We start from the raw sequence: 21951 nt of genomic DNA on the forward strand, positions 1-21951 counted from the left end.
CTGGGAATCGAAGATCGTGGTGGGTGTGGGTGGAGGAGGTCCAGGTCGTCGTCCGGGATCAGCTATCGGCCGTGCGCGGGCGACGGAATCATGGCCTGGGAGCCTGGGAGCCTGGGAGCCTGGGAGCCTGGGAGCCTGGGAGCCTGCGCCCCCTTGTTCCCATGCCCATGCCCATGCCCATGCCCATGCCCATGCCCATGCCCATGCCCTCCCTCATGCCCTCCATCCACTCCCTCACCACAACCACCTCTCTCTCCATGCCTCTGACCTGCGCCATCTCCCACAAGGCCTGCCCAAAGAAACAAAAAAATTGTCCGCCGCCCGCTGAGCCCTTACTCCCACCTCTCCCATCCTCCGCAAATCACCGCCGCCAAAAACAATCCGCCTCCAACACCTCGTATCACACTCCCCGTCATCAACGCCATGAAAACGAAAAAATGTTCCTACAAACCTGTGAGCTCCAACCGTACATTGCCTAGACGCCTCCATACCCTGTTCTGGACTCGAATCCCTCCGCGGCCTCTCCTCCTCGCGACCCCCTCCCCCTCCGGCCGCTCGGCCGCCGAGCTGCTGTCGATCACCTCAGTCCAATAGAGATGCATATCCACACGACTCCATCCACTTTCCAAACTCCGTGCTGCGCTTTTCCTTCCTGGCCAAGCCAGCCAGCCAGCCAGCCAGCCAGCCAGCCAGCCAGCGCGTTCCGCATGCCGTCCTCCCACCCCACCAATCAGTACTGCTTTTTGATATGCTCCGAAAATTGCTCCACGCCACACCCGGGGCACGCCCTCCCCCAAACGGATTGCCGCCCGCTGATCACCGTTTGACGATAGTTACTGCGTGTGACGTAAGCATCTTGCTTTTGCCGCCAACTCGTCTCCAACACGGCCACTTACCAACATCCTCGTCTCCCAGCTCGTGCGACAGCCCAACGCGCTGGGGCTGGTGCTTGACAGACTTGCCATACACAATCGCATGCTTGAATTGTTCCGTAATCGTCTTGTGGATTTGGTTGCACTGCGCAGGGTCCGGTTAGCACGGCTCGCGGCGCGGGAGTCGATCAACCGGCTTACAAAGTCCTCAATCGTGCATGCGTTGGACCTGAGCACCACGGGAGCCGAGTAGTCGGGCATGCGGCCCTTGGGCTTGGTGTACACTCGCCGGAGATTGAGCTTATCCCACATTTGCTCCAGCAGCTCGTCGACGTTCCAGCCGTGTTCCGAACTGATGGGGCAGGCGTTGGGAATCCGGTACAGCAGATCCAGCTCCTCAATCGTAATGGCGTCAATCTTGTTCAGCGCGTAAATGGCCGGGATGTACGCCCTGCTCTTTGCTTCCAGCACGTCGATGAGATCGTCAATCGTAGCGTCGCAGCGAATGGCAATGTCGGCCGACGCAATCTTGTATTCTTTCATCACGGCTTTGATTTCCTGTTTTGGCAGCGCTCAGCGGCAGATCCAGACTCTTTGCCATGTGGCCAACTTACGTCGTGGTCAATGTTGGACAGCGGCACCGTGTTGGTGATGTTGATGCCTCCCTGGTCCTTCTTCTTGAAGACAATGTTGGGGGGCTCCTTGTTGATGCGGATGCCAAAGCCCTCGAGTTCCGTCTCGATGACGCGCTTGTCGGTGAGCGGCTTGTTGACGTCGAGGACGATGCAGATGAGGTGGCAGGTTTTTGCGACGGCAATGACCTGTCGTCCTCTACCCTTGCCGTCCTTGGCTCCCTGGATGATACCGGGCAGGTCGAGAATTTGGAGCTTAGCGCCATTGTAAATTATTTGACCGGGCACCGTGGTAAGCTGGATCGTGCGTTAGTCGTCGGTTCGTCGACGAGAGCAATTTACCAACAGTTGTAAACTCGTATGCGGCAGCTGCGGGTATCGTTAGCCAAGAGATCCAAAAAAATGGAACGCAGTGGCAGACCTTCTGAATGTTGGCCGGTTAACTTGCTCATCAACGTCGACTTTCCCACCGAGGGGAAACCGATAAAGCCTCTGCCATGGACGTTAGCGTTTTCCGGTCGACTCTTTGCCAGGCGCAAACCCACATGCTAGCCACACCGGTCCTCGCGACATCGAATCCGACTGACAGCGGTGTGAGTAAAATGACCCGGGCGAACCAAGAGTCCCGTCCTTACCACCAGCGCCGCCGCCTCCTCCAGAGGGGGTCAGCAGTTCCTTCTTGAGCTTCGAGAGCTTTGCCTTGAGTTGTCCTACACACCCGTCAGACGTGCATATCAATCGCGTTGCGCCGCGGCGGCTGCCATACCCAAGTGAAACGACGTGGCCTTGTTTTTTTGAGTCCGAGCCATCTGATTGGAAGGTCAGCGGTTCGCTCGCCATGGACGGTGGGATTGACGTGGACGGACTTCGGACTCGATCTCCTTGATCTGTTCGAGAGGGTGTTAGCAACGGCGCATTCGAGTGGGTGGTGACGGCGTCGCTTGCCTTGTCTACGGTGGTCGCCATGGCTGCTGAGTGTCTGGGAGGGCTCTATCGCAAGGGTAGGGTCTGGTGTTGAGCGAGACGGCGGAGGAGGAATATTGCACTGATCAGATCTGTTCTGCGCAGGATGACGTGGGTGCCAATCAAAAGATTTGGCGGGGAGCTGTGGTCGCTGGTCGGCGATCTTGGCGGCGGACTCGGTTCGAAAAGGCTCCAATTGGTCACCGTCACTACTGCCGGGTCACCCGGCGACTTGACCCTCCTGCTTCGGACCAGCCAGCCAGCCAGTACAAGACACTTAGTCTGCCTAGGTTTGCACCGTCGCCTCACATCGCATGCCTCACCCTCCCGCCTATCCTTCTCGACTACATACGTAACTTGTGCCGGCGTAGAGCACGCAATCGACTGCAGCGTTTGCTCATCGCGCTCGTCCGCATACGACCAGGACGCGTGCGCGTTTGCTTCACTAGCAGGTTCCTGAGACACGTCTTGGTTTGCTCCTAGCCAACTCCCCGACGGTAGCCGGAGGCATACTGTATACATCCATCTCGCGCCTTAAAACGCCCTCGCATCCTCTCTCAGTCCGTCACTCTCCAACTTCGCCATACCTACTCCTTATCGACATGACTGCTCTGGACGACAGCATTGTCCAGCCCCCTGCCGGCGGCGCCAACTCCAAGTCGCAAGACCTGGACGCCTTCCACGCCCTCGTCCAAGACCTCAGCAACTTCCTTGGGCCGTCGTCGGGCATTGATTCGGATGACGTCGATCCGCAAAAGCTGGAAAATCTCATGCAAAACTATGTATCCAACCCCCTTGAATGGCAGCAGTACGCCCTTGGCGACGCCAGTCGAAACTACACGCGCAACTTGGTAGACAAAGGCAATGGCAAATCCAACCTGTATGATCTCGCCTCCACGTGAATCAGTGCCGCTTCGCCAACCAGACTAATGGCCCTGCAGGCTGATACTAGTGTGGACTCCCGGCAAAGGTTCACCCATCCACGAGTCAGTATCTAGCCTGCCCGTTCTTGATGCCCTCAGTCGTTAACGTGGCCCATCAGTCACGCCAACGCTCATTGCGTCATGAAAGTCTTGAAAGGAAGTCTGAAGGAGACTCTTTACTCTTGGCCGGATCGCCAACTCTCCGAGCAGGGGAAGCCCGCGCCCCCCGAGATCAAAAAGGAGACGGTCTATCACGAGAACAGCGTGACATACATGTCTGATCAGCTCGGCTTGCACCGCATCTCCAACCCTGACCCGGACAACTACGCTGTGTCCCTCCATCGTAAGTCCTGGCGGTTCTAGATTGACCCGGTCGATGATGCTGAACGACTACGTCAGTCTACACGCCACCAAACGCGGAGCATTTTGGATGCCAGATCTTTGACGAAAAGACGGGAAGAGCCAGCCACGTTTCCCAAAGCAACTTCTTCTCCGTCGTCGGTCACAAACTCTAAACTCAATCTCTTTGTCAGGCCTTGGAGCGAGGACAAGGGCGTTTGGAACTGGGCTGGCGTTCGGGTTTGAGGGTTTGGGGTCCGAGACGGACGGACGACGATGTTGGTCTTGGGTTGTCCAATTGTTTCCTCTCGGTTGCATGTCCTGTTGGCCTTTCGTGTCGCTTCAAACCGCAAGCCTCGCGACTTGCACCTCAGTAGCAGGACATTAAGCTTTTCACCACCTCCCGTTCTGTCCAATCACACGGCTTGCACTGCCTGGTCAAACAGCACCCCAACACCTCGATCGTTGGTCGTTGGTAGCCGTCCTTGTCCCTTGACCTCGTTAGCACGACGGATCGTTGATCATCTCGGGCCGCTCCAGCAACTTTGATACCCTTGTATGAATCAGTTCTAGCCATGAACGCGGTCTTGTGCGAACCGCTCTGCGTCACGGGCCCGCTCCGGCACGGCTCACGAGCCTGGTCGTCCTGTGTCAGAGTATCCCTCTCCGACGACATTGGCGCTGCATCAACTGTTTCCATTGCCACGCGAATGGTGGTTGGTACCTTGTTCGGACCGCTCTCGACTGTCGCACCGTCCCATGACCACGGACCCGTTTACCAAGGATATCTGCGGTATGCTGCGGATGAAGACAACCGCGCGCTTAATCAAAGCTCGTCTCGAGAGACTGAAGTCGTCCGTAGAACATGTTCGACCTCGGATGTACACAGTCGTCCTCATCGATTTAGAAACAGTCCTCTCCTCATGCCTGCCGATTCACGCTGCAAAAGAGCATTGCAACCGCGGTCCTTGTTAGACCTCCACCTTTGCGTCCATGGCACCAGTCACATTGGAGTCCAGTCCGTTTCCCCGCGTTCCAAACTCGTTGCCCTTTGTTTTGTTTCGACTGCCGCGTGAAACTATTTTGACCAGAAGACCTGGGTCCGGAAGCTTCGACGGCGTTGTTTGGAGTGGTTGACGTCGAGTGCTGAGTAAACTGACGGACAGGGAGAAGGGGTCGACCGGGACGCTGAGTAAAGCTGTGGTCGTCAGCCTGGTCAGCCTGGCAATGGTTGGATGTTTCAACGTTTCGAGGGCTTTGACAAGGCCTCGCGGTGACAGTAGTACAACGACATTGTCCAGCCATTTATTGCGCCAGTCGAGCTCGCGTGATGAGCTGATGACTGCAAGTAACCCTTGGCGGCATCCGTTGAGGCTATGTCTTAGCTCCCATACGGGCCCGGAGCTCCACATGGACCCGACGGTAGCTTATATACGAGGCTGAAGTTCCTGCACCTGAAGAAATTGGTGCTCGCAGTCCTGACCGTGCGGATTTCGGGTGGTGCCCTGCCGTGGACAGCATGTCTGGTTCCTGGTGGGCGAGCAAACCAAGGGCTCTGCGCCAAGGCAATGCTTCTCTCGGCCTCGCAGCGGCTGAAGCACCGGCCCACGCTGTTTGCAACTCGACCGACCTGGACCACCCACTGACGCAACCTCAAGACATGACGAGGCTCGCAGCAGCAGCCCGGCCATCATCAACTCCACGCTCTCCCAAATGCAACTGGCGCTGTCGCTGCCCGTAGCGCACCTCCAATCCTCGGCGCCCTCGCCCGCCGTGCTCCACGTCGCCTTCGTCGTCCTCTCCGTCTTCTCGGCCCTCTGCAGCTCGCCCGACCACTCGCTCCTGGCCACGTCCGTCTCGTGGGGCCTGCTATGGATCTTCAGTAGTCTGCGAATTGGCCTCTGGCACGGGAGGGACAATGTGCTGCGGAGGAGGTTCAGCTGGACCGCGGGCGCGTTGCTCGCCCTGGCGCAGGTCTGCGAACAGGCCGCGAACGACGAGGAGGGTTTTTGGTGGACAAAGGTACCGATGGCGAGGATTCTTGGACGACCTCTTGATTGACACGGAGTCGCAGTCTTTGCTACCTGCCACGCTGTACATAATCCGGGCGTCGGACGTCATCGCCTGCACATTTCCCTTTGCAAACCTCGACGACCCCTCGAATCCTCAGGGCTCGCGTGCTCTACTTCCTCATGGGTTCGTCGCCCTCCTCACCGTCTCGGCCGCCGTTGCGCTGAGTGCCGTGCCCATCCTCCCTCAAGTCACGGCCCTCGGTCTGTGCAGTGTCGTCCTCACGAGCTTCGCTCTGCTTTTGCTCGAGCACGCCATCACCACCATCAGAGATCCCAAGGCGAGCTTGAGCAATGGCGTGTCGCCCGTGTTGCCGGTGCGCCCACGTTCGGGCAGCATTGTGCGTTCAGACGCGTGGCTAGTCACGATGCGCGAAGCAGCATCGATAATGTCCGTCGCGTGCTTTGTCCTCTCGTTTTGCTTTGAAAAAAGTTATAGGATGCACACGGTGGCGCACAACAGCGAGGCCGAGACAGTGCTGCAGATGTGGGAGAGCGCGGCGCGGGCCTTTGCATTTCAGCAGGCCGTCAGAATGGCTCTGACGGGTGCCGTTGCTAACCTGGTTCTCTTCCTCATGGTGAGTCCCACCCTTGCTGTCTATCTCGTGCACTGTTGGCCTGGGTATCCCGTTCTTATCGTCCAAGTCGCGCTTTCGCCCTTGCCGAACACCCCTGATGCATCCCTCGTTTGTGTTTCTTCATTCCCCAGTTGGCATAGTTACCGCTCCGGCGACGCACTACGTTCCCGTGGCCGTCTTGCTCCACCAGTCTTCCCTGTACTGATGCCAGCACTTGACAGATCCGTCAGGCAGGCGCCTTTGATACCATCTGCTCGTCACTCGCGGGCCTCTTGTTTGCCCACGCCTATGCGTTTCCCTCGTTGCAAGCTTTCTGGTTTGCCCTGCTCTACGGGGCGGGAGCGCTGTCGCTAAACTACCACGCGCCTGGTCGAGACAGCAAGATGCTGGCCCGGCACTTTCTCACAATCGTCGCAGCCATCTCCTTTGGTTTCATCCTCTTTAGCTACCTCCGCCAGCTGACGACCTTTTCGCAACCTACGCCTCCCGAAGTCCACGGCTCCATCCACCTCGACGACGCTCCCGAGTCGTCCAAACCGCTCGCCCTGTCCGCAAAGGATCGCCACCCTGTCGAACAGCTGATTGCCGATGCCGAGAAGAATTGGGATAATCTGTTGTCAAGACAGTCGCAAACGCTCGAGGACGCCGTCGCTCGGTATCGCCAAAAATTCGGCACGCACCCGCCTCCCCAGTTTGATCGGTGGTTCGAATTTGCAAAGAGAAAGGGCGTTCAACTGATTGATGATGGGTACGACGAGATCCATCGCGCTCTGACGCCCTTTTGGGCGCTCAAGCCAGCAACTATACGGGCGCGGGTGAGGGAGGCACTTGGACACGGGGACAACTCCCTGATTGGATTGTTGATTCGCGACGGGCAAGCGACGCACATTGAAGGCGGGCAAGAATGGCAGCAGGAGGCCACGTTGGGCATGATCAAGAGCTTCATCGCACACTTACCAGACATGGACGTAGCATTCAACATTCACGACGAGCCGCGGGTGGTTGTGCCGCACGACCAGCTCTCTCGACTGATAGCCCGCGCCAAGGGCGAAAAGATGCCCGCTGCTTTGGCCACAACCCAGCCAAAGAATCAGTTTTCAAAGCGGCCAAAGGACATGAACAATGGCAAGCGCATCGACGAGGTCTCCTTTACTCGCTTCAACCAATTCGCCCACCAAGGCACCTGGACCCATTCCCGCCTGTCGTGTTCTCCCGACAGCCCCGCCCGCAGCATCGACGAGAACCCGCCCGACAATCAGACGGCGTACGCCGTCAGCGAGCTCGGCTTCATCTACAACACGACAGCCTTCTCCGACATTTGCAACTCGCCGTCGCTGTCGTCGCACTACGGCTTCTTCGACCGGCCCAACGCCTTCAACCTCGTGCAGGAGCTCTTCCCCATCTTCTCGCAGAGCAAGATCAGCTCCTACCAGGACATTCTGTACCCGTCGCCGTGGTACTGGTACGGCAAGGTGCCGTACGAGGAGTTCCGCGACCCGGCCTGGGAGGACAAGGCCGACGCGCTGTACTGGCGCGGCAGCACGACGGGCGGCTTCAGTCGCGCCAGCGGCTGGCGCCGGCAGCACCGCCAGCACGTCGTGGCGCGGCTCAACGAGCCGGGCAAGGCGCTCATCATGCGCAAGACGACGGAATCCGTGCCCGCCAGCAGCAACGCGGACGACGCGTCGTCGCCGGGCGTCGAGGAGCAGACGGTCTGGGCGCCCAAGGCGGCGTCGCGCAAGGACTACGCGTCGCTCTTCGACGTGCGCTTCTCGCACATCGGGCAGTGCGACCCGGGCGACTGCGACGCGCAGCGCGAGTTCTTCAAGCTGGCGGACGCGGCGGACCAGCAGGACGCGTGGGGGTGGAAGCACCTGCTCGACATGGACGGCAACGCCTTCTCGGGGCGCTTCTACGCCTTCCTGCAGTCCAAGAGCCTCGTGTACAAGATGGCCCTGTTCCGCGAGTGGCACGGCGACTGGCTGCAGCCGTGGCTGCACTACGTCCCGCTGAGCCTGCGCGGCGACGAGTGGCTCGAGGTTGTGCGCTTCTTCCAGGGCGAGGAGGAGGGCAAAAGATTGGCGCGCTTTGTCGCTGCGAGGGGCCGCGAGTGGGCCGCGAAGACGCTGCGGAACGTCGATTTCGAGGTTTGGTTTTTTAGGCTGCTGCTTGAGTGAGTTGACCCTGCCTGTTCCCCCCTTCCGCTGGTGAATTGCTGGGTTTGTGCTGACAGGACGCAGGTACGGTCGTCTGATTGACGATAATAGAGAGACGATTGGCTACGCGGCGACGTGAGTGAACAGTCGGAAGCAGGAGTGGAAACAGGAAGCAGGAAGCAGGAGGTAGGCAGTAGTAGAAAATAATGAGCAGCAATTTTTGCAACCAACGTGTTCGTCGTTGTCGTTGTGTACAACAGTACAGCTGTCTGTCTGTCTGATCGCTCACTTGTGGACTCAATTAATCAAGTGAGGTAAGTGGTAGCAGCAGACGAACGAATGAGTACTGACTGTAGCTAACTGGCTATCTGACCGGCTATATTTTGTATTTGAAGAGTGGCATGGCAGGCTGAACGAGAGAAGGGGCAAAAGAAAGAGAGAAAGAAAAGACAGGGAGGAGAAGACGGGGAAAAGGAAGAGAAGAATTCACCGCTCAACAACGACTCTAACGCCAGACAGCCCGCTCAAGAGACTCTTCATGCCACCACCACCACCGCCGCCGCCGCCACTTCCGCTCTTTTCGTCCACGAACACCGCTGCTCTCTGTCCCTGTTCCTCGCCATTGACACCAACACCGCCGCCCACCTCGCCCTTCTCACCCTCAAACCCATCCCCCTCATCCTCAGCACCAACAACACCGCCGACCACCCTCGCCAGCACCCTGACGCCAACATCCTCCCTAACAACCCAATGCGCGCCCCCGTCAACCACAACCACGGCGCCGCCCTTGTGTCCAATGAACTCGGCCATGCCTTCCAGGCACAGCCGCCAGTCGAAGGCGACGTCGGCGCCGCCGACGACGATGGTGGCGGGCGCGCGCAGCAGGCCGCCTGCCGCGCCGCCGATGCCGCTGCCGCTCCCTGTGTCGAAGATGGAGCTGCCGACGCTGAGGCTGCTGCGGCGGCGTTGGGGGTGGTCGTGTTGCGGGTGGGGATGGTGGCCGCCGTTGCCGTTGCCGTTTTTGCCGCCGTGCGTTAGGGCGCCGAGGGCGGCGGCGGCGCTGGAGCGACGGCGGCGGGGCGTGGAGCCAGCGGAGGAGACGCTGCCGCCGCCGTTGGTCGTGCTGGTGGTGTCGATGGTCGGGAGCGAGGCGCGCGGGTTGAACGACGTCTGTGGCGAGTGCGACGTCTGCGGCGACACGGACGACGAGGGGTCCAGCGCCGACAGCGACAGGATGGTCTGCAGCGACTTGGTCCAGCGGGCGACGGCGAGTCCGTCGCGGTAGTAGGCTGTGGCGTGGAGCCAGGCGGCAGTGGTGGAGCGGGCGCGCGCGGCGACGGAGGGGGGGTAGGCCAGTGAGGGGGTGGTGGTGTCAGGGGGCGAGGGGTTAGCGTCCGACGTCGACGACGACGCGGCGGGCGGCGCGACGCATTGCGAGGGGCTGGGGCCGAGGGAGCTGGCAAGCGCGTCGACGGCGTACGTCGGCTTCTGCGCGACGCTGGCGGAGAGGCCTTGCGCGGCAATGGCGTGCACGACGCCGAGGTACGTGGTGCCGGTCAGATAGCTGACGATGCGGATCAGCGGGACGGGGAGGCGGAACGCAAAGACGTAGCTCGACTTGCGGATTTGGGAGAGGACGGGCTCGACGGTGCGAAAGGCGTTGCGCAGAAGCGTCAGGCGCAGAGGCTCCTTGGTCCAGGTGTGGAGCATGCGCTGCGACGATGCAAGGCGCGTCATGATGTTGTTGATTGCAAGGGGCACCTGAATCACCACAGTCAGCTTGATCCGTAGAGTACCAGAACGACCTCTCAGCCAGCAGGAGGACATCTTACGATTGGCGCACTCGTCATGATGTAGTGGTCCGCGAGCTGAGGAGCCTCCGAGGCCAGTCGTGAAGCAACGACTGCGCCCCAGTCGTGCGAGACAATGACGACCTGTCCTCTATCGTCGTCCTCTTCCTGGATACACCGCTCTCTCATACCCAGCACAAACGCCGTGACGGTTTCGAGCACATTGTCGGCGTTGTACACGGGCAGACTGTCACTGCCGCCGTAGCCCGGCAGGTCCAGCGCAACATATACAGACTCCCTGTCCAGCTTCTGGCGCGTCAAGAACTCGCGCCACAGAACCCAGCTGTCAGGAAAGCCGTGGAGCAGAATGACCAGGTTGGGATTGTCTCCGGGGTTCCACGACGAGGCCACATAGTGCAGCTTGACGCCGGCGTCGGTGGTGAAAAAGGCATGTTGGAAATTGGGAACGGGAGAGGCAGACAGGTCCCAAAAGCGTCTTCTAGCTGGATTGAGCGTCAGCAATTGGCCAGGGGGACACCAGAAGTGGAGCTGAGGGGAGGGAGAGGGAGGTCAGACAGACCGGCAGCTAGATCCCTCTCCGCCTGCCTGCCCCGCCGGCGCAGCAGGGAACCGTCGAGCAGGGCAAACCACAGCCATCGCAGGGCCGCCAGCACGCCGTAGCAGAAGCCCAAGGCCCGCAATGCGAGCTCCAATCGCGAGTCCATGGCTGGGTCAATTGATAGAGAGAGATGCTTGGGAAGGGAGGAATTGGGTCAGTCGGTCCCAAAGGTCGGGGTTGCTGGCGAGCATCCGGACTGCTGGATTCGGTGCAAAGTTAAGTAAGCGCAGCCGCGTGGAGGCAGGGCCGGCGAGGAATTGGATCATCAGAGATGCAACTCGCCATTCCCGGGGCAAGATGAGGGACGCACGGGCCTGGTGGATGGTGAGGTATGGATGGGGACCGACGAACTGAGGTTTGGCTCGATGCAAGGTGAGAGCTCCAGCTGAAGCTGTCCTGTCCTGTCGCTGTGCCCCGCTCGCGGCCTCTTTGTGACCATCTGATACAGATCGCCGCTGCTGTGCCCTCACATGACTGGACGAGACATCACCCACAACCTGCTTTTCGCCATCACCTATCTCGCATGCCTACGGCTCCCGTTGCCGCTGCAGGGCCACGCATCACCGTTGCACTCGTCAGCCGCATCTCCCAGAAGTGTACATGATGCGCCCATCTTCTTTGCATGTCATGATGCCTCAAGCGCTCAATGATACAGTACACCAAAGCCATACAACATAACTAGGTACACTGACTGTGCAGTCTGGAGGAGAGCAGGGATATATATCGTCATGCTGGAAATCATAAACAGCTGGGAAATCGACGCTTCAGCAACAGACAGCAAACATTACAAGGGGCGCCAATAAGCGCAACGAAAAGATCCGCCCCACAGACATCCCACAGCGACCCCTTCAAGGCCGTTGCAAAGGGCTCAAGACAGTTTCTTCCTTGTCATCTCCCTTCGATTGCTCGCCGATGGACTGTGCAACTTTGGTGTTTTCGAAATCTGGTACCTGCAGAGCTGGCTTGCTCTGCTCTTTGCTTATCTCCGTCTCTGAATCCGCCGTGATGGCTGGAGGCCGCGGGGCCAATTGCGCTGGCTGGATTGGCGTGGCACTCTTCTGCTGCCCTTCCTTTTCCTTCGTTTCAACCTCCGTCTCTTGTGACACTTCAGCAGTTGAATCGGCAGGCGGGCTCGCCATTTCCTCTGTCGTCGAAACCGAGTGCTCAGGAAGTTGGCGCAAGGGCGCCGAGTTTGGCGATGTAGCGCTTTGCTTGAGGTGTTCGAGCTCGAGTAGCGAGAGCCTCCGGAGCTGTTCGAGTCTCTCCTGGGGATCCTTTTCGCGGAAACCGCCTTGGTCAGCCTCTCTTCAGAATTGGACAATCTCTTCAACTTTGCTACAAGACAAAGCACCCTTGGACGAATTTTCTTCCAGTCCATGCTTCTGCTCCCCCTTTTCAACCAACGGCACTGGCGCAAGATGAGACGGCAAAGGCGACAAAGCAACAGAGGGGGACGCGGCCGAACCGGTCGTTCTAGCAGATGCATGCGAAACGGACGACGAAGGCGCAAACGTGCGACGAAGCTCGGTGCGCGAGCCGCGGAAAGACTCAGAGCGATCAGAGGAAAACCCGCATCGGGGACATACCCATTCTGCCTGATTTGGCACTCCTTCAGCAGGCGGCAAGTCACCCGCTTGATCCCTCTCCCCTCCCCAAAACGTCGGACGACGAACTGCTGCCGGTGTCACTGGTAGACTCGGTCTTTCCACAGCACTTGGAAAGTCAGTCAGTATGAGGCTCTCGCGACGGCCGCCAGGTCTGACACCAATCGGCGACATGATTTCGGGAGGTTGCCCAAGCCCAGCGAGTGAGATGCTTGTAGGTTTCGACCGTCTTCCCTGGGTCCCCATCACGGATCGGACGTATTTGTCAATACCAGGCACGCTGTCCCACGCATTCAGATTCTGCCCAAATGCTTGCCAGGGATCTTCGACCAGTGGTGGGGATCCCGACGATGAAGACGAGTGCTCTGGACTCTGCACATTGGCGAGACCCTTTGAAAACTCTTGCTCTTCTGCTTGCGCACCCGGCGACGCCTGCGGAGGAAGAGAGTCTTCCACAAAAACACGACTAGGCTTGGGTCTCTCGCGCTCCTGCTCCCACGGGAAAATTGGCTTGGGCACATCTTGCGTCTTCGGCTTGGACTTTGGCAGCTCATAATACATGTCCCTTGGTGGTTCGGGGTATGAGACCGGCGGTTGAAACAACTCCCTGTTCTCGCTGAATGTGTATGTTTCAGACGGCAGGTTGGCAGCTTCGGGTTTGGATGTGGCTGGAGGAGCAGATCTAATTTGATTAGCAGTGTCTCCGCTCGCGACTTTCTCGACCTACCTTGTCGCGTCCCATTCGACATGGGGTGCCGAAAATGGCGGTTGTGGAGGAGGCTCTGGGTAAGTGATGGTTTCTGCAAGGTCCCCCGCATCAGTAAAAGGAATTTCAGTCGTCGGACGCGTCTCCCCCGTTTCAGGAACAGGTTGAGGGTGTGCCGGACCTGGAGCTCCCAAGTCGCCAGTCCGCACTGCTTCAGCCTGCACGTTGCGCTGAATCAGGTTTGGAGCTTGCAGGGCTTGAGTGGGATCAAACTGCGGAGTCTAGAGATGGTCAGATGCAACCAATTCATGCTGCGAGCTTTGCAAACCTTTGCCTGGAGGTGCTTGTCGTAGACAGCCCACCATCTCGCCAGCAACTCGTTATAAACCCCAGGACCTCCACCCTGGCGGGTATCTCTTGTCCAAGGCTTACTCTGCCCAATGAAGTGTACCATCTTGATGTTACTCTTGTAATGCCGATATGCCGGTTCCCATTGATACTGCGCGTTTGGCGTGCAGTTGTAGGTGAAGCTCAGCCTGTGCCAATCCTTGTGCTCGTAGTATTGGTTGAGGAGACCCTGATCTGCGCCATCGAAGCTGTCTCCGCTCGACGCCAAAGTTTTCAGGGCCCAGTAGTCGCCCATGTTGGGGCTAATGACCATAACACCGGTGTTGAAAGCATCAGGCCAACCCACATCTGGAGCAGCGGCAAAGGGAGCGTCATTGGCGAACAGTTCGTCCGGAGCGCGAAGAGCTACTACGTCTGCGTCAATGTAGACAATTTTTCGAAATTGCAGCTGTCTCCACAAGGCGATTTTGGTAAAAGTATAGGCAAGGTCGCCGCGGTTCATGAGATACAGGTTGGCGGGCTTCGGGGTGCCAATGCGCTCGACTGGTATCAAGTAGTCGTAGAGTTCCTGGTGCATGTAAGCAGACGGGTTGAAAAAGGTGGCGCGGGGTCTCGTACCTTGAGTTCACCCACCGTGTCGGCGGCAAGGGTGTCAAGGGTGACGAGAGCGGCGAGTTTCTTCTTGGTGCCAGCATCGCGAAGGGAATGCGCCAGTACAGCAGCACCTGAGATGATGTTAGTGGTGGAGAGTGGCAAGGACCACATCGGAGGCGTCGGTGGTACCTGGGAGGTATGAGTCGCTCATGACGAGCTTGAGAGCGGTTAGCGTCGAGGAACAGCGACATTGCGAGGGACAATTGACTTGCCGTCACGTAGGCATCTTCTTGAGCGGTAGCCATCATGTCTGCAGCTCATTCGGCTTGGCTGGAGGTGAGCTAGGAGACTTGGGAAATAGTGGTGGAAGTGGAGGAGAGAGAGAGCGAGAGAGAGATTCCCCGCTGCTGATCGTCCCTTGTTCGATGGTACTAGGACCAGGGCCGGGACGTGGATGGGAGCGGAGAATCTGGGGACCAGAGGTGATCACGAGGCGTCACTGCGGCGGCGACATGCTTACGCGGGCGACGGGCTGCCTTGGAACAGGAAGTGAGCGACAGAGAGGTGCAGAAGCGGCGGAGCTGTGCCGTTGTTGATTGACTTGACCTGACTTGGTTGACATGCAACGAGGGAACCATCTCAAGGACCGACGGGAGCTTGGGCCCACCCATGATGCAACACAACCACGGCGCCATTCCTCGACTCACTCGACTCGACTCGACACCACCCTTCCTCTCATCCTCTCCTCTCCGCTGCCTCGCCATTGCTTCTCCCACCTTCGTCGTCCTCGCCGCATCAATGCTTCATCCCAGCCCTCACGCCACTCTCAACGGTCATCCGACCCCGCCCTCGGCGCTTAATTAATTTCAGCGTGCAGCTTCTCATCCCAGACAACCCCAATCCTTGCCCTGGACCCTGAAAAATCCGTTTCACACCAATGGCTGCTCGAGCTTGCCATGCACCACTCATTTACCACACAAAGGGCACCATGCACGCCCGCTTGCCTACAGCTTGCTTGCCAAACTTGGCCTCGTACCATTCTCTCGTCCCCACTGCCGTGACGCCCAGGTTGGCGGCCACAAAAATCAATGCGCACAATATCGTCTTGTTGATCCACTGGCCCTCTGGGGCTGCGACAATGGCCAGCCCGAAATAAAGGACACATTCAAACGAATAATGCGGACACACGACAAGGTCAAAGGCGCCGTCGGTGGGCAATGTGTACTTTTTCAGACTGGCCAAGTACGCGTGTGCGCGGTGTTGCTGCACCGAGGCCCAGTGAAACAGCGCAGTGCCGACGAGGGCTCGAGGGTCGAGAAACACGTCCAAGCCAGGCGTCGAGACATGGTTGGCCTGCAGCGTCTGTGAGGCTTCGATCCAAACGGCGACGGACATGGCGGCGTAGAAGAAGAGGCCCAGCAGCCAGTGCGTCACCCACATGGACGACGACGACGACGACGACGGCTTGGAGATGCAGGTGGACTCGAAAAGGCGGCGTAGACCTTGTGCCAGCATGAGCAGCCAGGCCAGGTGGAGTCTGGCCAATGGGAGCTGGGCGGCGCGTGGGTCGGCTGCGGCATTGTCGAGGACCAGACGCAGGACGGGCCCGTGGAAAAAGTACTGCTGGGCCCAGAAGAGGGAGCACAGGACGGACAGGAGGTAAAAGTGGTTGAACCAGCGGTGGGGGACGCGATAGGTGGCTAGGCGGTCGAGCACAGGCGCAAGCGGAGAGGCAGAGGCCGGACGGGGCGTAGTGGCGCGGGAGCCATATGCCAGGAACCGGTCTCGCAAGGCCGGGATGGCGTAGACGGCGACAACCTCGGGCGGGCAGGGGAGTCAGCGCGAGGGTGAGGGCGAGAAGACGTGGGTTGGAGTTACGATTGAAGCTGCGGTGAGAAATAAGGATCGGAGGAGCAGCAGTGGCTCCAGGCGGGCCAAAATCGGGGCCCGAGTGGCGAGCGTCATGTCGTCGTGGGTGGGTGCAGAGGCGTTTCAAAGGGCCATCAAGGCAAGCAAAATGGCGCAAGTGAAGATAACGACGATGATGTAGGTAACGAGAGAATGGAAGGGAGCTGAGGTGTTCGGACAGCGGGCCGGGGAGGCCTTGCGGGAAGCGGGCGTGGTGTTGGTGAGGTGGTCTGTCACTGTCAGGGAGGTCAGGTCAGGTCAGGTCAGGGGCTGCCAGCCAGACGACGCAGGGCAGCAGGGTACGACAAGATGATAGGGAATAGAAGTCTGATGGTTGATGGTTCAAGATTGTATTGTATGTAGTTATGTATTCACGAGTTGTTCGTCGCGTCAGGCCCGGGCGAAGAGTGTGAGGTGTGCCTGTGGCCCGCCCGGGGCGCCCCTCAGGCCGGCAAGCCAATGGCGGCGGGCAGCCAGTCACATCTTGCTGCAGACCTGACCACGGGCAGACCAGACCAGACCTGACCGACCAGCGGAGAGCATTGACTCCGCCTCTCGGTCGCTCCTTCCCACGTCGCTCGTCGCTCGCCAAACACTCCCAGCCCAGTCCCCGTCTCGCCTCCGTCCCTACTCTCGCTCCCGTCTACCTATCCATCCTCTCACTCCTCCACCTCCTCACACTCACCACCACGTCCACCACCCACCACCCACCACCCACCACCCACCCCATCAATCCCACCACCCCCCACAGCCTCTGCCACACCCTTTCGACGCCACTCGACCCTGCTTGGCCCTCACTCGTCTCCCCGTTCGCCGTCCCCTCGTCCCGCCGTGGCTCGACCCGCCCTTCTCGCTCCCGTCTCTCTCCACCACAACCTCGACGCGCACCGGTCTGCAGACCAGCTGGCGCCCCATCTTCCTAGTCGTCCCTCCGTCCCCTCCCAGCATGAGGCAGGCACCCTCTGGCAATCGACCAAGACCGTGATGAGCAGTAGCGCTGCTGTTGCCGACCACTTGCCGCCGCCCAATCCATCTGGCAACCGAGAGCCGCAGTCGCTGCACCCGTCCCTCCATCGCAGCAAATCGCCACACGTCCCCTCGTCGCCCCCGCTAACCGACCGACCCCTCAAGAATGGTGACCATGGGACCGAGGCAAACGAATCAGAGGCGGAGACGGTCATTCTATCAGGTCCAGAAAAAGACGAGGCGGCGAGGCCCAAGAAGATGAACAAACTCGACTCCAACGACCAAAACAAGCCGTCCAAAGACGACTCGAAGCCTGCTGACGTCCGCCCTCCGCCTCCGGTGCAGGCGCCTGCATCCAACGGCCTCCAGCCCGCAAATCGCAATGGTCCGGAGCGCCTCCAAGACTCGCTCGAAAAGACATCTCCCCACTCAGGCCGCAAGGCATCCTCCTCCTCTTGCGAACACGACCATCCTTCCGGAAAATGCACTCACAGCTCGGCTTCGTCCTCTGCTCGGACGCGCTCCCACTCTCCCCCAGCACGCGACAACCGCGCGCGAAGCTCCTCAATTGCCGATTCGCGAAAGCGCAAATTGCGAGAAAAGGAAAACGATCTCGAGCCACCACGGCAAAGACACAAGACCGAAGGTCCCGGCAAAAGTTCGCGGACACCGGCGTCACCTCTTGCTGCCGGCGTCAAATTCCACAAGCGATCGGCCTCTACTCAGTCTTCTGTGCGAGGCGGCTCTGGTCCAAAACGGCGCGAAAACGCACGACACGAAAAGGACTGGGCATCCGACGACAGCGAGGAATCAAACAATTCTTCTCCACATCCACAAAACATCCCCTCGCTAAACAGACCAAAGCGATTAGCACAGCGGTCAATGACATCCCCGGTCCGCGCCATTGCTCCCGCCAAGAGAAAGGACGCATTCGGAGCCACTCGCCTGTTGCGCTCTTGTGAAAAGGGCGATTTCGAGGCTGTACGCAAGGCATTCGCTGCGGCCCCCGAAGAACTGGACGCTCCCGACTACGCTGGCGTGACACCGCTCCAAAAAGCAGCGCTCAATGGGCACGAGGACATTGTCGAATTCTTGCTGGACAAGGGCTGCGCGACCGACGGTCACGACTGGTTGGACAATGACACCCCTCTCATTGACGCGACACAGAATGCTCATCTCGAAGTGGTCAAGCTGCTCTTGTGGAAAGCCCGGGTGGACCCGCTCTATGAGAATAAGCATTTCAAAACGGCACTCCAGCTTTTGGATCCGACGATTGATGAGGCTGATGAGATTCGCATCGAACTGGAAAAGGCGGCAGCAGAGTGGAGAAAGGAAAAGAAGGAGCGGTCAGAGGATGAAAGCGAAGGCAAGACTCCAAGGAGTGTCGAGGAGTCTGTCGTCCCTACCCTGCTCCCCAACGAATACAATGCCGAGGTCCTACGAATCAAATCCGAACAAGGCGACAAGCGCGCCGTGGACGAGCTTCTCGCTTCTGGAGTCATGCCCAATGTTGCCTGCGGGGTTGCGGCTGCGCGAGGGGGACACGACGAGATTCTGAGCTTTCTCCTCGCTACCGGACTTTCAGCTGACCACAGAGACCCCGCAAAACACAACGAGACCCCCATGCTCGTCGCCATCCGCAAGGGCCACTTGAACGTCATCAAGCTCTTGTTGGCACAGGACGACTTTGATCCATCGCGGAGAAACAGAGACGGCCTCACCTACTGGGAATACGCACGAGACTACGAAGGTCCAAATTGGAAAGAGGTCCAGCGCGTGCTCAAGGCAAAGTACGACGAAGTAATGATGACTAGATCATCTTCAAAGCGTCTCCGCAGCCCAGAAATGCGTCGCACTGACCAGAAGAGCCCGCGAAGGAGCAAGCACCATGTCGAACCAGAAGGCCTCAGACGGACGCGGGACAGGGAACCCCGCCCACGACATCCGGACAAGAGGGCCAAAGATGATTTGGAAAGCCACAAACCCAAGAAGCGTTTGATTTCGAGAAGAGAACTGAATCGCCAGTCGACTCGCGAAAGTTCTTCTCCCGACGCGTCGGATGAGGACGAGGATGAAATTCGCGGTCCTAGCAGAAGCGTCAGGAGAAAGACGACGCACCATTCAAAAACAATCCGCAGCTCCCCTCCGCCGTCGTCTCCCATCGACACCAAGTCCGAGCCTAGTCCTGAACCAATGAAGACGGAGCCGGAGCCCGAGCCAGAACCCGTCAAGGAAGAAACGCCAGAACATGTCAGGGAGGAGAGAAGGATGGAGGCAGAGCGAGCGGCTGCTGAAAAGGCACGCAAGGAAGCTGAAGAGGCGGCAGAAAGAGCTCGACTCGAGGCAGAACAGCGTGAGCGCGAACGTCTGGAAAGGATAGCCAAACTCCCTCGGTCTCTGCGAAGGGCATGTGAGAAGGGAGCAGACCGGCCCTTGCGCTTCAACTTGGCCACCAAGGAAGGCGGCATCGAGTACAATTTCCTACCCGTTCACGTCGCGAAGCGATCCGACCTCGAGCCCATGTGTCCGGAGACTCAACGAGAACAACTCTGGATGCTCAGCTTTCAAGCAGTAGGTATCCTCGGCTTGTCTGAACTCGACTTTACCGCCGACTTTCCGACATGGGAGCGCAAGGACGTGACGACAAGCCAGCGCCACGCATATCTCGAGACGTACGACATTTCCCAGCTTTCAGAGGACCCGCTGTTTGAACGCCAAGACTGGCCCGGCTATGATCCAGAAGTGCAGCAAGCCATGAAGCAAGAAGACAAGTTCAAGTTCTTGGCCATGGACCCGCTGTACTGGATTCGCTACGACGATTTCATCGAGGCGACCAAGTTGCCAAAGTTTACGCATCTCGCGCCGCTCGACATGCGCACGGCCAAGGCCAAGGTCACGACGACGACGGAAACGCCGCCTCCGACGCCCAAGAGCTGGAGCGAGGCACTGTTTGGCATCAAGCCGGGGCCGGACTTTGAGCGCCGGAGCCTGAGCCGCTCGGCGTCGGTCAGCGCTGCTTGCTAGAAGCTGCTACGAAGACGGCGTTTATGGACCATCATCAAAAAACTGGTGACGAGGACCATTTGCCATTTTTTTTTTTTTTCTCTCCCTCTCCTATGTTGCTACACACTGTAAATGTCATGTTGCTGATGAGCGGGATGAGCGGGACACGCGGGATTGGCTGTTCTTTTTTTCTCGTCGTTTCCATCTACGTTCAATTCCACATTGTTTGCCTCCATACCATGTCTGTCTGCTCTGCTCTGCTCCTGTTTGCGTGCTGCGAAATGAAGCGGTCAGCCTGCCAGCCTGTGGAACATGGCATATTTTTTATGCCTGCTTGCTTGCTTTGATTGATTGATTTTCGTCGGAGTCATGATGCTCTGGGGCGTATGGTTCCCCCCGCCTTTTTCAAATGTTACCAGGCGCGACGGGGGCGTGGGATTTGGGACTAGCCAGCGTGGATGGGAACGGAAAGGAATGGAAAGGGTCAATCGGCGTTTTTTTCTTCTTTTGGGACCTGCGTGTGTGTGTGTGTGGGCCAACTAAGCGTGTGTGTGGACGGGCGTACATTTTGTCATGGTCGTGGTCGTCGTGGTTGTTGATGATGTGCGTATGTATCTACTGTTGCAAGCAAAGCGCGCTGCAAGCTCGCTCTCTGTAGGTGCGTGCGTGTATGGCCTGGCCTCCGCCTTTGTTGGCTTGCTTGCTTGCTGGATTACACCTATATACCCTTTTTTATCACATAACACCATGAACCGTTCGTTATCCGTCATTTTTGTTCCCCTCTGCCACAATCGCCATTTCTTATCGTGTTAGTCGACGACGAGGGGATAGACGACTTGCTGATCAATGAATGAATGGTATTGTTGAGCCTAGCTCGGTCTTGAATGAGCGGGTGTCGAAACAAGAAGGCAATGGAGACGTGCGGAGTGCTGTCTGCCTGTTTGCTCATTGTTGACGACTGGCTACGTGCACTTCGGATGGCCGATCACGAAAACGAAAACGAAAGCCTCAGGTGCCTCCCGTCGGTGAACGGGAAACCTGCTTTTTTTGCTTTGCTTTGCTTTGCTTTGCTTGCGGCTGCGGTGTTAGGCAAGGTAGGTAGCAAGGTATATGTGGGTAGGTAGAGATTGATTCTGGGAGAGACGGCAGTCAGTGTACAGTACAGTAGGCATGCTACAGCTCACTCCGCATGGCATGGCATGGCATGGCATCGCAGCAAACCACGGTACAGGACGAGGCGTTCAAGAGAGAGAGAGGGTTGCGGGTGCGGCCGGCAGCAGGGATAGGCGGGCTCGCAGGCATCCATCAATCCACATCAGCTCATCCGCACAACCCCGCATCCCTCCGCCCAGCCCAGCCCTAAACTTGCATTTGCCTTTGACCACTCGTACTGTACAGCCCAGCCCAGCCTATCTGAACCTCTGCCGCTTGGTGGGTGGTGTGCTTGCTGCAGCGGAGACGTCACTTTTGCTTTCCTCGCCCGCTGGAAGGCTGGAAGAGGGAAAGACTGCTGCCTAGCGCCTGGAGAGAAAACGACAGGCTTTGGCTGCTGTATAACATTGGCGGCGACGGCCATGGGGCGACGGACTCGCTCGCTCCTCTTTGATTGTTAGTTTGGTTTTTGTGTGTGGTGGGTTGCTGAGAGAGCTTGTTGCTTGCTTCCTTGGCTTACCTCTGTGGCGCACGACGCGGGGAGAGCTCAACTGCCTACATCTCACAACCACCTCCTGCCTACTTACATGCCAACCTGCTTCGAGTACAGCTTGCACAAGCATCACTGGTTCTGTGAGCCGAGGCAAAAACCTAAACGCCTTGACGCCTTGACGCCCTGACGGCCACCAACAGGTACAGGACAGCTAGCTAGCCACCCGAAAGACAGCA

General features: G+C 58.5%; 7 protein-coding genes across 7 annotated transcripts; 3 read left to right on the plus strand and 4 right to left on the minus strand.

Moving 5' to 3' along the window:
* Nucleotides 1-572: 572 nt before the first annotated feature.
* On the minus strand, nucleotides 573-2751 carry J3D65DRAFT_123180 (GTP binding protein-like protein). Its single transcript, XM_066793847.1, has 11 exons — nucleotides 2450-2751; nucleotides 2371-2391; nucleotides 2271-2313; nucleotides 2140-2214; nucleotides 2050-2086; nucleotides 1926-1996; nucleotides 1851-1873; nucleotides 1487-1801; nucleotides 1074-1430; nucleotides 897-1017; nucleotides 573-836 (listed from the first exon to the last, which is right to left on the minus strand). Exons 1-11 carry the CDS (start codon nucleotides 2468-2470, stop codon nucleotides 817-819), a joined length of 1104 nt encoding a protein of 367 aa, XP_066651526.1. The 5' UTR covers nucleotides 2471-2751; the 3' UTR covers nucleotides 573-816.
* On the plus strand, nucleotides 2706-4136 carry J3D65DRAFT_638492 (cysteine dioxygenase). The gene is made up of 4 exons (XM_066801627.1): nucleotides 2706-3347; nucleotides 3409-3453; nucleotides 3510-3733; nucleotides 3790-4136. The coding sequence occupies exons 1-4, from the start codon at nucleotides 3070-3072 to the stop codon at nucleotides 3903-3905; spliced, it is 663 nt and encodes a 220-aa protein (XP_066651527.1). The 5' UTR covers nucleotides 2706-3069; the 3' UTR covers nucleotides 3906-4136.
* A 1046-nt stretch (nucleotides 4137-5182) lies between these two features.
* J3D65DRAFT_638496 (uncharacterized protein) lies at nucleotides 5183-8759 on the plus strand. The gene is made up of 4 exons (XM_066801628.1): nucleotides 5183-5751; nucleotides 5804-6376; nucleotides 6598-8549; nucleotides 8617-8759. The coding sequence occupies exons 1-4, from the start codon at nucleotides 5443-5445 to the stop codon at nucleotides 8669-8671; spliced, it is 2889 nt and encodes a 962-aa protein (XP_066651528.1). The 5' UTR covers nucleotides 5183-5442; the 3' UTR covers nucleotides 8672-8759.
* On the minus strand, nucleotides 8756-11116 carry J3D65DRAFT_638505 (Alpha/Beta hydrolase protein). Its single transcript, XM_066801629.1, has 3 exons — nucleotides 10903-11116; nucleotides 10365-10825; nucleotides 8756-10293 (listed from the first exon to the last, which is right to left on the minus strand). Exons 1-3 carry the CDS (start codon nucleotides 11045-11047, stop codon nucleotides 9019-9021), a joined length of 1881 nt encoding a protein of 626 aa, XP_066651529.1. The 5' UTR covers nucleotides 11048-11116; the 3' UTR covers nucleotides 8756-9018.
* A 673-nt stretch (nucleotides 11117-11789) lies between these two features.
* On the minus strand, nucleotides 11790-14498 carry J3D65DRAFT_662037 (uncharacterized protein; the record flags this gene model as incomplete). The annotated part of the gene is made up of 6 exons (XM_066802617.1): nucleotides 11790-12244; nucleotides 12293-13227; nucleotides 13273-13532; nucleotides 13580-14167; nucleotides 14218-14324; nucleotides 14360-14498. 6 exons carry the CDS (start codon nucleotides 14496-14498, stop codon nucleotides 11790-11792), a joined length of 2484 nt encoding a protein of 827 aa, XP_066651530.1.
* A 298-nt stretch (nucleotides 14499-14796) lies between these two features.
* J3D65DRAFT_638513 (3-oxo-5-alpha-steroid 4-dehydrogenase-domain-containing protein) lies at nucleotides 14797-16469 on the minus strand. The gene is made up of 2 exons (XM_066801630.1): nucleotides 16072-16469; nucleotides 14797-16011 (listed from the first exon to the last, which is right to left on the minus strand). Exons 1-2 carry the CDS (start codon nucleotides 16156-16158, stop codon nucleotides 15163-15165), a joined length of 936 nt encoding a protein of 311 aa, XP_066651531.1. The 5' UTR covers nucleotides 16159-16469; the 3' UTR covers nucleotides 14797-15162.
* Nucleotides 16470-16802: 333 nt separating this feature from the next.
* On the plus strand, nucleotides 16803-19947 carry J3D65DRAFT_578363 (uncharacterized protein; the record flags this gene model as incomplete). The annotated part of the gene is made up of 2 exons (XM_066797685.1): nucleotides 16803-17388; nucleotides 17461-19947. Coding segments are annotated over exons 1-2 (2790 nt in total), but the record flags the coding sequence as incomplete, so codon positions are not given.
* Nucleotides 19948-21951: the final 2004 nt, after the last annotated feature.

The sequence above is a fragment of the Phyllosticta citribraziliensis genome, assembly GCF_038025025.1.
Source record: "Phyllosticta citribraziliensis strain CPC 17464 chromosome Unknown J3D65scaffold_12, whole genome shotgun sequence".
NCBI classification, from domain to species: domain Eukaryota; kingdom Fungi; phylum Ascomycota; class Dothideomycetes; order Botryosphaeriales; family Phyllostictaceae; genus Phyllosticta; species Phyllosticta citribraziliensis.

Excerpts from the sequence above, each read along its gene's own strand:
- J3D65DRAFT_638513 (XM_066801630.1), bottom strand. The coding sequence starts at position 16,158 with ATGACGCTCGCCACTCGGGCCCCGATTTTGGCCCGCCTGGAGCCACTG. Across the intron at positions 16,012-16,071 it reads TTCTCACCGCAGCTTCAATC|GTTGTCGCCGTCTACGCCAT; the intron begins GTAACTCCAACC and ends TGCCCGCCCGAG.
- J3D65DRAFT_638492 (XM_066801627.1), top strand. The coding sequence starts at position 3,070 with ATGACTGCTCTGGACGACAGCATTGTCCAGCCCCCTGCCGGCGGCGCC. Across the intron at positions 3,454-3,509 it reads AAAGGTTCACCCATCCACGA|TCACGCCAACGCTCATTGCG; the intron begins GTCAGTATCTAG and ends GTGGCCCATCAG. Across the intron at positions 3,734-3,789 it reads CTACGCTGTGTCCCTCCATC|TCTACACGCCACCAAACGCG; the intron begins GTAAGTCCTGGC and ends CGACTACGTCAG.
- J3D65DRAFT_123180 (XM_066793847.1), bottom strand. The coding sequence starts at position 2,470 with ATGGCGACCACCGTAGACAAG. Across the intron at positions 1,997-2,049 it reads AGGACCGGTGTGGCTAGCAT|AGGCTTTATCGGTTTCCCCT; the intron begins GTGGGTTTGCGC and ends CGTCCATGGCAG. Across the intron at positions 1,874-1,925 it reads AACCGGCCAACATTCAGAAG|CTGCCGCATACGAGTTTACA; the intron begins GTCTGCCACTGC and ends CGATACCCGCAG.
- J3D65DRAFT_638505 (XM_066801629.1), bottom strand. The coding sequence starts at position 11,047 with ATGGACTCGCGATTGGAGCTCGCATTGCGGGCCTTGGGCTTCTGCTAC. Across the intron at positions 10,826-10,902 it reads GGAGAGGGATCTAGCTGCCG|CTAGAAGACGCTTTTGGGAC; the intron begins GTCTGTCTGACC and ends CGCTCAATCCAG. Across the intron at positions 10,294-10,364 it reads TCATGACGAGTGCGCCAATC|GTGCCCCTTGCAATCAACAA; the intron begins GTAAGATGTCCT and ends GTGGTGATTCAG.
- J3D65DRAFT_638496 (XM_066801628.1), top strand. The coding sequence starts at position 5,443 with ATGCAACTGGCGCTGTCGCTGCCCGTAGCGCACCTCCAATCCTCGGCG. Across the intron at positions 5,752-5,803 it reads AGGGTTTTTGGTGGACAAAG|TCTTTGCTACCTGCCACGCT; the intron begins GTACCGATGGCG and ends ACGGAGTCGCAG. Across the intron at positions 8,550-8,616 it reads TTTTTTAGGCTGCTGCTTGA|GTACGGTCGTCTGATTGACG; the intron begins GTGAGTTGACCC and ends GACAGGACGCAG.